We start from the raw sequence: 12,759 nt of genomic DNA on the forward strand, positions 1-12,759 counted from the left end.
CACAAGGTTTTCACACACTGTTGCTGGTATTTTGGCCCATTCCTCCATGCAAATCTCCTCTAGAGCAGTGATGCTTTGGGGCTGTTGCTGGGCAACATGGACTTTCAACTCCCTCCAAAGATTTTCTATGGGGTTGAGATCTGGAGACTGGCTAGGCCACTCCAGGACCTTGAAATGCTTCTTACGAAGCCACTCCTTCGTTGCCCGGGCTGTGTGTTTGGGATCATTGTCATGCTGAAAGACCCAGCCACATTTCATCTTCAATGCCCTTGCTGATGGAAGGAGGTTTTCACTCAAAATCTCACGATACATGGCCCCATTCATTCTTTCCTTTACATGGATCAGTCGTCCTGATCCCTTTGCAGAAAAACAGCCCCAAAGCATGATGTTTCCACCCCCATGCTTCACAGTAGGTATGGTGTTCTTTGGATGCAACTCAGCATTCTTTGTCCTCCAAACACGACGAGTTGAGTTTTTACCAAAAAGTTATATTTTGGTTTCATCTGACCATATGACATTCTCCCAATCTTCTTCTGGATCATCCAAATGCTCTCTAGCAAACTTCAGACGGGCCTGGACATGTACTGGCTTAAGCAAGGGGACACGTCTGGCACTGCAGGATTTGAGTCCCTGGCGGGGTAGTGTGTTACTGATGGTAGGCTTTGTTACTTTGGTCCCAGCTCTCTGCAGGTCATTCACTAGGCCCCCCCGTGTGGTTCTGGGATTTTTGCTCACCGTTCTTGTGATCATTTTGACCCCACAGGGTGAGATCTTGCGTGGAGCCCCAGATCGAGGGAGATTATCAGTGGTCTTGTATATCTTCCATTTCCTAATAATTGCTCACACAGTTGATTTCTTCAAACCAAGCTGCTTACCTATTGCAGATTCAGTTTTCCCAGCCTGGTGCAGGTCTACAATTTTGTTTCTGGTGTCCTTTGACAGCTCTCCGGCCTTGGCCATAGTGGAGTTTGGAGTGTGACTGTTTGAGGTTGTGGACAGGTGTCTTTTATACTGATAACAAGTTCAAACAGGTGCTATTAACACAGGTAACGAGTGGAGGACAGAGGAGCCTCTTAAAGAAGTTACAGGTCTGTGAGAGCCAGAAATCTTGCTTGTTTGTAGGTGACCAAATACTTATTTTCCACTATAATTTGCAAATAAATTCATTAAATATATATCAAATGTGATTTTCTGGATTTTTTTCTCATTTTGTCTGTCATAGTTGAAGTGTACCTATGATGAAAATTTACAGGCCTCTCTCATCTTTTTAAGTGGGAGAACTTGCACATTTGGTGGCTGACTAATTACTTTTTTGCCCCACTGTATATCTGATTATTATACCTCAGCAGCACAATATTGTGTAGAGCTTTGGCAAAGTGGGTGATGTTATATCCTTCCTGTTTGGCCCTGTCCGGGGGTCTCACGGATGGGGCCACAGGACCCCTCCTGTCTCAGCCTCCAGTATTTATGCTGCAGTAGTTTATGTGTCGGGGGGCTAGGGTCAGTTTGTTATATCTGGAGTACTTCTTCTGTCTTATCCGGTGTCCTGTGTGAAATGATGTATGCTCTCTCTAATTCTCTCTTTCTCTCTCTCGGAGGACCTGAGCCCTATGCCATGCGTCAGGACTACCTGGCATGAGGACTCCTTGCTGTCCCCAGTCCACCTGGCCTTGCTGCTGTTCCAGTTTCAACTGTTCTGCCTGCGGCTATGGAACCCTAAACTGTTCATATTTACTCTTGAGATGCTGTCCTGTTGCATCCTCTACAACTACTGTGATTATTATTATTTGACCCTGCTGGTCATCTATGAACGTTTGAAAATCTAGGCCATGTTCTGTTATAATCTCCACCCGGCACAGCCGGAAGAGGACTGGCCACCCCTCATAGCCTGGTTCCTCTCTATGTTTCTTCCTAGGTTTTGGCCTTTCTAGGGAGTTTTTCCTAGCCACCGTGCTTCTACACCTGCATTGCTTGCTGTTTTGGGTTTTAGGCTGGGTTTCTGCACAGCACTTTGAGATATTAGCTGATGTACGAAGAGCTATATAAATACATTTGATTTGATAGAGGACTGAGGGTCTTCCAAATATTGAAAGTGTGTAAATAGTTACCCATGTTATTTTTTAAATGTATATATTTTTTCTTCATATTTTGTTCTCCATTTTTTGGGGGGGCTGTGTTAGAATACCATTTTGGCATTTTGTATATAGTTATTTGTTTCAAAATGTATACCTTCACCAATTTGGCCTCTTGGGTATATTTGGGCTACTTGTGTGGGACACCTGGGTGACTTCATGATAAATATCATGTAGCACACTCATTTTGGAAGTTATCATTCTGAAACTTTGCACAAATACTGTTGCCCTCTTATTTATTTCATTGAAATTGTCCCCATCATCCTATCTGAATGTTTGTTTTATCTTGTTCATTTTAAAGATGATGATAAAACAATTTTTTTTTAAAACGTATGGTTTTCTTTATTGTATTATCTAAACCAGATATATTGTGTTATATTCTCCTACATTCAATTCACATTTACACAAACTTCAGAGTGTTTTCCTTCAAATGGTACCAAGAATATGCATATCCTTGCTTCTGGGCCAGAGCTACAGGCAGTTAGATTTGGGTATGTCTTCAGGCGGAAATTGAAAAAAGTAGGGGTGTAGCTCTAAGAGGATTAATGAAAGTGAAACCGAAATAACCAAAAAAACAAACAGGTAAACAGCAAAGAACGTGACGCAACCGAGGTGCACACAAACACGTACTGAAAAATAATTACCCACAAAACACAGGTGGGAAAAGGCTACCTAAGTATGGTTCTCAATCAGAGACAACGATTGACAGCTGCCTCTGATTGGGAACCATACCAGGCCAAACACATAGAAATAGAAAACATAGAAAAAACACAGAATGCCCACCCCAACTCACGCCCTGACCAAACCAAAATAGAGGCGTAAAAGGGAAACTAAGGTCAGGACGTGACATAGGCCTAACGAACAGCTAAAGCACTAGCCTATGTCAATCTACTATCCCCCGTAGTACAAAAGTTGACCTATTCTGTGCGAGAAAAAAATATTCCAACAAACATAGTCTGGGACCGATGTGGGATGCGATAGATCCCAAAATAATACAACCAATAGCATCAAATACACTTTTTTTACTCAATGAGGCTGATGCAACAGATTAGCTTAAAATGTTGATAAACTATTAGGCTATTTTTTTCACATTATAAGCGCAACAATGCGCACACGGTAGTAGGCCGTGCAAATGTTCCATTAGCGGGAAAACACCATTATCAAAAGTGACCGCAAATGTGATTATGTATGTAATACTTTTATTATTATTTTTTTTTTCCCAAACTTGAAACTCACACACTGCTTATGTATGGCAGTTAGGCTCTACACCCATTGTAAAGCGGATTAATGTGCTTAATTTTAAGAAGTTATTTGGCCACTTTAATTGTGATACAAACCATATCAAAACATATAGGCCTATGGGCTAGGCTACATGAGGTGTGGGACTATGATTTGAAAAAGAAAGGTATGCATTGTTTCCTGCCTTATGCTGGGCATTATTCACAAGTGATAATATATAATTTACAAGTGCAAGGCTAAAAATGTCACCCATCAGACTATTCTTGTCTGTGTGCTTAATACTAGGAACGTTGAGGTATAAATATAGTAGGCCTAGCTTATAGAAAGCTGATGGGATCCCCCTCTTTTTAATAAAGGTCTTCACTCTGGTTTACTCACGCAATTGCATAGCCTATAGAAATGTTGCACAACGTGAGCTCATGGGCTCTCATGAAGTGTTTGATTAGATCTTCAATGACATTTGCATTGATGTCAGAGTGATTAGAGGGACAATAGCGTACTGAGTACCAGGCGGATAGCAAGTTTTGTAGGCTACTCATGACCACCAGCAGCATCAGAGCTTGGAGTAGCCCAATTACTGTGATTAAACGGTCACATGGAATTTGACTTTCTTCATGACTCAGTGACCGCCGGTGTAGTTGTAATATGGTCACCGTAACAGCCCTAGTCCTTACCAACCTCTATCTAGTGTGTGTCTTTGATTTAAGATAGTCACTTTTGATGGACAGATTAAATCTTAAATCTCTCTGTAAGGATGAATATCCTGTACTGACTCGTCATATAAAATAGGAGTATTTAGGACTCCTCCTCACTGACGCATTCAAAGGGGGTACTCTGTCTGTTTTATACTTCAACCTTTTTCTGTTTCGGGATCCAGCTTTGATTGCTGAAATGGAAATGACAAGTCCAGGTTATCACATGGATATAGTATCTGCTGTGAGGTGTATGCAAGGGTGAAAGTAAGGCGGTACGGTCCAGTACGACATCCCAGCAAAATAATTATTTACCATACCGGTTAAATATGAGCCTATAACAATAACTGAAACAAAATGTCAAGAAAGCTTTAGGCTATTCCATCACATTTTATCATTACCGCACAGGATTGGGGAGTAACTGATTATGTGTAATCCGTTACATGTAAGGGATTACAAAAAAAACTGTAACTGTAATCCGTTACGTTACCAGCACAAATATTGTAATCAGATTACAGATACTTTTGAAAAACTAGATGATTACTTCATGGATTACTTTTAAATTCAGAAAGGATGTTAGTGAAAAAAAATCTTTGACACTTCTCTGTTTTCTCAATGACATTCAAATCATAATTGGAAAAGGCGCAATTTTAAGTTCGTTCCACCTGAGCGACTCTAACCACAAGTCAGAGACCGCTATGTGTTTGATGGATCGCGGTAAAAGAACAGGAGAAGGAATTTTGTAGGCTACAGTCTAAGTTATGTATTCCAATGGTGCTGCTGTCAGCATCCAAAGATGAACCAACTTGAATAAACGCTTGGAGGTAAGGATGACAGCAGTGGTGTAGTCTACGGCGATATGGATATAAATTATTATTGATATCTACATAGCACATTGATGTGAATCACACTGCTACTCTCTCATTTAGCTATTTGCGCCTTACGTATTGTGGTTGTTGTGGATGGCTATTCACAAATCTAAATGGGTATTTGAACCCAATAATAGTTGAATTCAAGAAGTTTTGGCTGCCTATCAATCATTGTTTTTGAAACCAGTGGACAGTCAGTGAAAATGTGCTCATGTAACAGCTGCATAGTGCGGATCCCAGCCTATGGAATAAAAATAGGGCTTTTATTACTCAAATTCATGCTGACAAAAAATACACCCATAGGCCTAAGGGACACATGCTCAAAGTCGCACACTTTTGATAGACTTAAAGGGGCAATCTGTAGTGGCTACATAAATTTTTGGACATATAAGTTATATATATTAATGCAAAGATATAGTTTAATCCTATTATTAAATGTAGTAGAAAGCGATGGGTTAGAATAAGTCTACATAACCAACCCATGAAGTAAAATTTGACATCGATATGGCCAGCTATGTAAACTTTAACATTGATTTATCCTGCAATAGATGTCGTTCAATTGGTAACATACATTTTTGTCTTCTTCGAATGCCTCTTAAGGGGGAAGTAATCTAAAAGTAACTGAATGTAATCAGATTAAGTTTGGGTAATCCAAAAGTTACGTTACTGATGACAATTTTGGACAGGTAACTGTGACGGATTACATTTAGAAAGTAACCCTGTCACCGCATGTCAGAAGCATAAAAAATGTGTGAATGGACTCCAAAATGTGGTTCGATGAGTTCACTAAGTTTACCCTAAAGTAAATTGAATTAAATTGCCGAAATGATGTAACCTAATTAGCCTATACCTGTCTATACATAAATGAATATGAATCATTCAAAATAGGCTACTACACCAAAAATCATGATTCGGCCACAGAGGATCATTAGCTTATTTTTTTTAAATAACTGTGGATTGTTTTTAATCACATTGTATGTATCATAAAATCATTCTGAAATATTGTGCTATAAACATATATACAGTGAACATCATTGAACTAATTGGATATTTTGATTGGAGTGCAGTGAATCAAAAACTATTCATACCCGACCAAATCTTGATGTGTTACAAAGTGGGATTTTGCTCCCTAGTGGCGCAGTGGTTTAAGGCACTGCATCTCAGTGCTAGAGGCATCACTACAGACCCTGGTTTGATCCCGGGCTGTATCACGGGCTGTATCAGTCCCATAGGGCGGCGCACAATTGGCCCAGTGTTGTCCGGGTTAAGGGAGGGTTTGGCCGGGGTAGTAAAATGAGAATTTGTCCTGAACTGACTTAATTGCATTTTTTGTCAGTGATCTACTCAGCATACTGTGTAATGTCAAAGTGGAATAAAAATGTATCAACAAAAAAGTATTAATTGAAAATAAAACACAAATATATTTTGATTAGATAAGTATTCAACCCCCTGAGTCAATTCATGTTAGAATCACCTTTGGCAGCCATTAAAGCCGTGAGTCTTTTTGGGTAAGTCTTTAAGAGTGCTGCAAATCTGGATTGTACAATATTTGCCCACTATTCTTCTTAAAATTCTTCAAGCACTGTCAAGTTTGTTGTTGATCATTGCTAGACAGCCATTTTCAAGTGTTGTTTTAGATTTCCAAACCAATTTAACTACGCCACTCAGGAACAATCAATGTCGTCTTGGTGAGTAATGTTATCGTCCTGCTGAAAGGTAGATTTGTCTCCCCGTGTCTGTTGGAAAGCCTGTGCTTATCTCTACTCCTCTTCGTTTTATCCTAAAAAACTCCCCAGTCCTTGCCAATGACAAGCATACCCATTAGATGATGCAGCCACCACAATGCTTGAAAATTTGAAGAGTGGTACTGAGTGATGTGTTGGACATGCCCCAACATAATGCTTTGTATTTAGGGCAAAAAGTTCATTTCTTTGCTATATTTTTTTGCAGTATTACTTTAGTGCCTTGTTGCAAACAGGATGCATGTTTTGGAATATTTTTTATTCTGTACAGGCTTCCTTCTTTTCACTCCATCATTTAGGTCAGTATTGTTAAGTAGCTACAATGTTGTTGATCCATCCTTAGTTTTTGTCCTATCACAGATAATTGTATGTTTGGGGTATAGAGATAGGGTAATCATTAAAAAAATCATGTTAAAAACCATTATTGCAGAAAGAGTTAATCCATGCAATTTATTATCTGACTTGTTAAGCAAATTCGTCAGCTTTTTTCAGGGTGACATGTTTTATAAATTTGTAAACATTTCTAAAAACATAATTCCACTTTGACATTATTAGGTATTGTGTGTAGATCAGTGACACAACATCTAAATGTAATACATTTTAAATTCAGGCTGTAACACAACAACATTTGTAAAAAGTCCAAGGGTCTGAATACTTTCTGAAGGCACCGTACATCCTATGTAGGCTGGATATTGTATTGAGGTGTATGATTTAGCTGACCTCTTAAGCTCCAATTTTGAGTTCAGGCTCTTTGCTGGTGTGATGATCATGGAGGCATAATAACATAATAACCACTATGTTCATCACACACACACACACACACACACACACACACACACACACACACACACACACACACACACACACACACACACACACACACACACACACACACACACACACACACACACACACACACACACACACACACACACACACACACACACACGACCATGGAGCCTCTGCATAACACCATGCTAACAGAGCTGTGATGATTAGGTCTAATAATGCTGTGCAATTCAGTGTTAGTCTGAGAGATTGCCACACATGGCGATACCTGACAGCACTGCTGACATGGCTGTCAGGGCATACATGTATAATGTATTATTGTAATTATGCTAAAACCTACATGACATGTAACAAAATACACTGGAAATACACTACACTTACGTACAGTTGAAGTCGGAAGTTTACGTACACCTTAGCCAAATACATTTAAACTCAGTTTTTCACAATTCCTGGCATTTAATCCTTGCAAAACGACCCTGTCTTAGGTCAGTTAGGATCACCACTTTATTTTAAGAATGTGAATTGTCAGAATAATAGTAGAGACAATTATTTATTTCAGTTTTTATTTCTTTAATCACATTCCCAGTGCGTCAGAAGTTTACATACACTCAGTTAGTATTTGGTAGCATTGCCTTTAAATTGTTTAACTTGGGTCAAACAGGTTCCGCAAGTTTCCCACAATAAGTTGGGTGAATTTTGGCCCATTCCTCCTGACAGAGCTGGTATAACTGAGTCAGGTTTGTAGGCCTCCTTGCTTGCACACACTTTTTCACTTCTGGCCACAAATGTTCAATAAGATTGAAGGCAGGGCTTTGTGTTTACTTTGTTGTCCTTAAGCCATTTTGCCACAACTTGGGGTCATTGAAGTATGCTTTGGGTCATTGTCCATTTGGAAGACCCATTTGCGACTTTTTTCCTGACTGATGTCTTGAGATGTTGCTTCAATATATCCACATAACTGTCCTACCACAGGATGCCATCTGTTTTGTGAAGTGCACCAGTCCCTCCAGCAGCAAAGCACCCTCAGAACATGATGATGCCACCCCTGTGCTTCATGGTTGGGATGGTGTTCTTTGGCTTGCAAGCTTCCCCCTTTTTCCTCCAAACATAACAATGGTCATTATGGCCAAGCAGTTCTATTTTTGTTTCATCAGACCAGAAGACATTTCTCCAAAAAGTATGATCTTTGTCCCCATGTGCAATTGCAAACCGTAAACCGTCTTTTTTATGGCGGTTTTGGAGCTGTGACTTCTTCCTTGATGAGCGGTCTTTCAGGTTATATTGATATAGGACTCTTTTTACTGTGGATATAGATACTTTTGTACCTGTTTCCTCCAGCATCTTCACAAGGTCCTTTGCTGTTGTTCTGGGATTGAGTTGCACTTTTCTCACCAAAGTACGCTCTCTAGGAAACAGAATGAGTCTCCTTCCTGAGCGGTATGACGGCTGCCTGGTCCCATGGTGTTTATACTTGCGTAATATTGTTTGTACAGATGAACATGGTACCTTCAGGCGTTTGGAAATTGCTCCCAAGGATTAACCAGACTTGTGGAGGTCTACAATTTTTTTTCTGCGGTCTTGACTGATTTCTTTTGATTTTCCCATGATGTCAAGCAAAGAGGCACTGAATTTGAAGGTAGGTATTGAAATACATCCACAGGTACACCTCCAATTGACTGAAATTATGTAAATTAGCCTATCAGAAGATTCTAAAGCTGTGACATCATTTTCTGGAATCTTCCAAGCTATTTAAAGGCACAGTCAACTTAGTGGAATTGTGATACAGTGAATTATAAGAAAAATAATTTGTCTGTAAACAATTGTTAAACTTTTACTGTGCCTTTCTATGCAAATTATGTTTAAATAGGTTTTTAGACACTTACTGACTTTCTCGGTCATCTCGCAGTCAAGTCCATGTTACCTATCTTTGATTTAGATTCTGTGAGTTCACTGCCCTTACCCCCCCCCTTCTTCAGACACACACACATAGCAACCCACCCAGGGGACTCCAGCGACTGTTAAAAATCCACCAGCAACTCGTTATCAGATCAATAGCCATTCATCAACATCTGTCTTTTAATTAATTCAGCCAGCGCTCAATATACTTCCAGTCATTTCACCCCGATCAATTCACCTTAAAACCAGACTGCTGAGGCCCGCTTGGCCCCATGTTAATGAATGAGCAGGAGAAATGCATACATTCATTGAATGAGTGTCTGCGTCCCACATGGTACCCTATATCCCCTATACAGTGCACTACTTTTGACCAGAGCCCTATGGCCAAACCCTATGGGCCCTGGTCAAAAGTGATGCACCATATAGTGCCAGTTGGAATGCAGACATAGATACATTAATGTGTGTATTGAGTACTGTATTAGGAGTCTGAGACAAATGGCAACATGAGGCTATTATTGGGATTAATGATTGATAGCAAATGAGCAGAATTTTGGCACAAACCTGTCTGTTCTACTTCGCTGGTTTGGTCAGACAGAATTAGGAGACAAAAATCATTCTTGCATGACTATTTACGCCGACGTCTGACTGTGGGGGGTGTTGCTCTCTTTTTTTGAGTTTTGGTTTTGCTTGTTTGATGGTTTGTTTATCTATTAGGATAATTTTTATACTGTAGCTGGATTGCGATGTGTCTCTGTTGTGGGGAGCTTGTGTTGGTGTTATAACCCTTTAAAAAAGCTGTAATTTTAAACGTCAAACCGTCATCTTCTGGGGTGTGTGGCAGAATGTGTGTATGTGACAGTGCTTCATAGTCTATGTGTTTGGCAGTGACATGATTGATGAGACATGAAGGGAGAACAAGAGAAGATGTCTAGTCAATCACCTCTGTGAATAACCACTTACTAGACTGTGGATTAAAGCTGTGTCGCCTGTCTGAACAAACCCGTCCATTATCTTCACATGTAAAATCTGCTTTACTGTGTAAAACAACATCCACAACAAATTGTCATTATAAAAATAGATGCTTTGTGTCTGGTTGGAATCGGGGGATGAAGAAAAGCCATCCAAGTCATCTAACAACCTGCATAGTGTATGAGATGAATGATAATCAATATTCCTTGACACTAACTCTCTCCCCCCTCTCTCTTTCTCTCTCCCTCTCTCTCTCCTCAGGCGCAGGGACTGGAGAAGCAGGTGGCCAAGGGCTACCCTGGACTAGACCTGGGTCCAGCAGGCTCAGTGATGAAGACCCTACCGTATGGCATGGGAGAGGGAGCCGTCGGCACCGGCGGAGGGGCTACAGGGGGAGTCAAACCCCCATACCAAACCACCTCCCGCATCTTCTCCACCGGCATGGACGGGGTCGGCAACCCGCCCATGAAGCCTCCTCTGAAAACCCCCACCTACAGCTTCTTTAACCCCTACGACTGGGCTCGTAATCAGTCGCTCCTACTCGACCAGACAGGCTACCGCAACAAACGCAAACCCTCACTTAAGACGGCCCAGAAGACCAAGAAGATCTTTGGCTGGGGGGATTTCTACTTCAACGTGAAGACCATGAAGTTCAGCCTCTTGGTCACGGGGAAGATCGTGGACCACATCAACGGCACGTTCACCGTCTACTTCCGCCACAACTCGTCCAGTCTCGGTAACGTCTCTGTCAGTATTGTCCCTCCCACCAAGGTGGTGGAGTTCGAGGTGTTGCAGCACCATCAACCAGGCCTCCACGCTCAGCTCCACCCAGAGCTCACCCAGATCACCCAACAACAGACCCCGCACCAGTCCACCATCGACCCCAAAGAGATAAAGACCTTCAACTGCCGGGTGGAGTACGAGAAGACCAACCGTTCCAAGAAGCCCAAGCCCTGCCTCTACGACCCCTCCCAGACCTGCTTCTCAGAGCACACTCAGTCCCATGCCGCCTGGCTCTGCGCCAAACCATTTAAAGTCATCTGCATCTTCATCTCCTTCTTCAGTATCGATTATAAGCTTGTGCAGAAAGTGTGTCCAGACTACAACTTCCAGAGTGATCATCCTTACCTTGGATAAGAGAGGAGGGATGAGGAGAGGGGAGGGGAGGGGAGAGAATCTTAAGCGCGTTTGAGGGGATCAGTTTGAGAAAGGCTCCAGACGCAGAATGGCCAATATTGATCAGAGAATGTGTAGTTATTTGGGATGCAAGGTGATTTGTAGATCAGGGATCCCGTGAAGTCCGACTCCAAAGTATTGTAGTCGATCTCAAACACTCACAATGACAGGACTGATGACCACAGGGATGGTATTTTTCTGCTCTCAACCTCCTGTTGGATTGTGGATATTATAAATGAGAAGTACGGCTAGTCGGCGTCATGGATGACATACATTATATGGCAGATTTTTCAAAATGACATAAAAACCCTTGTATTAGTTGACTTTAATTTCTATGTAAATAATGTTTTAAAAAATCTATACAGCTCTGCTCTTTAGACATTGGTTATCAATTTTAAATCATTTCTGTCTGTTCGATTTAAACTTTCAAAACAAGCTGGGAAGTATGGACGTTTGATTTTGATGATGTCATATTCTATCTGATGATCTGAATGTGTCATGCTGTCCCTATTATACTATCATGCAGTCCAGAGTCTTGGAACCCGGAACCAAATCTTGCGTGTGCAGCAGTCTGCCGCAAGAGACTAGACCTTGTATGGATTTATAGGTTCTAGAAGACTGTTATGTTTTCATTCAAACTTTTCAAATCCTGGATTCAAGAGAATATATAGTCCTGGAGTTATATGTATGAGAAATGATACGCTGGATATGCATACAATATATGAGCAAAGCACATTAAAATGATCTGTTTCAAGTCATTGAATAATGGTCAACATACTGGGATTTATTTTCACATTATATATTTTACGTTCACTGAACACATTTATTAGGCATTGTATGAGTCAAGAGCATTGTACGAGGCATTATCTAAAAAATAAAGGAATCTTAAATTAATCTTCAGTTGGACATCATTATTTGTATTTATTTGCTTGAAAATAATCTTCATTCAGATGTTTGTGTCTTTCTTACTCACCTTCCCTATACCGGTCTTCTTATACTATGTATCACTGTCAGCTCTCTCTCTGTCTTGCTACACTTTCAGGGATAGACCAGGGTTTTTTGCCCTAGCCCGACACAGCTGATTCAAATAACCAACTCATCATCAAGCTTTGATGATTTGAATCAGCTGTTTAATGCTAGGGCAAACAACTAAACGTGCACCCAGGGGTAAGATTGGAATCTGCTGCAGGTTTTCATTAAATAACCCATTACTAGTGCTTAATTGAATTGTGCTCGATATCCTATTATGTTCTTG

The 12,759-nt window shown here is 40.8% G+C and overlaps 1 protein-coding gene across 1 annotated transcript in view; it reads left to right on the forward strand.

Moving 5' to 3' along the window:
* Positions 1-12,362, forward strand: part of LOC139414199 (neurexophilin-2-like) — a 105,205-nt gene extending 92,843 nt beyond the window's left edge. The window contains exon 2 of the mRNA XM_071162088.1: positions 10,590-12,362. Coding sequence (XP_071018189.1) covers positions 10,590-11,465 — 876 coding nt within the window. The 3' untranslated portion in view covers positions 11,466-12,362. The remainder of the gene's footprint in view (positions 1-10,589) is intronic.
* The last annotated feature ends 397 nt before the right edge of the window (positions 12,363-12,759 follow it).

The sequence above is a fragment of the Oncorhynchus clarkii genome, chromosome 7, assembly GCF_045791955.1.
Source record: "Oncorhynchus clarkii lewisi isolate Uvic-CL-2024 chromosome 7, UVic_Ocla_1.0, whole genome shotgun sequence".
NCBI classification, from domain to species: Eukaryota; Metazoa; Chordata; class Actinopteri; order Salmoniformes; family Salmonidae; genus Oncorhynchus; species Oncorhynchus clarkii.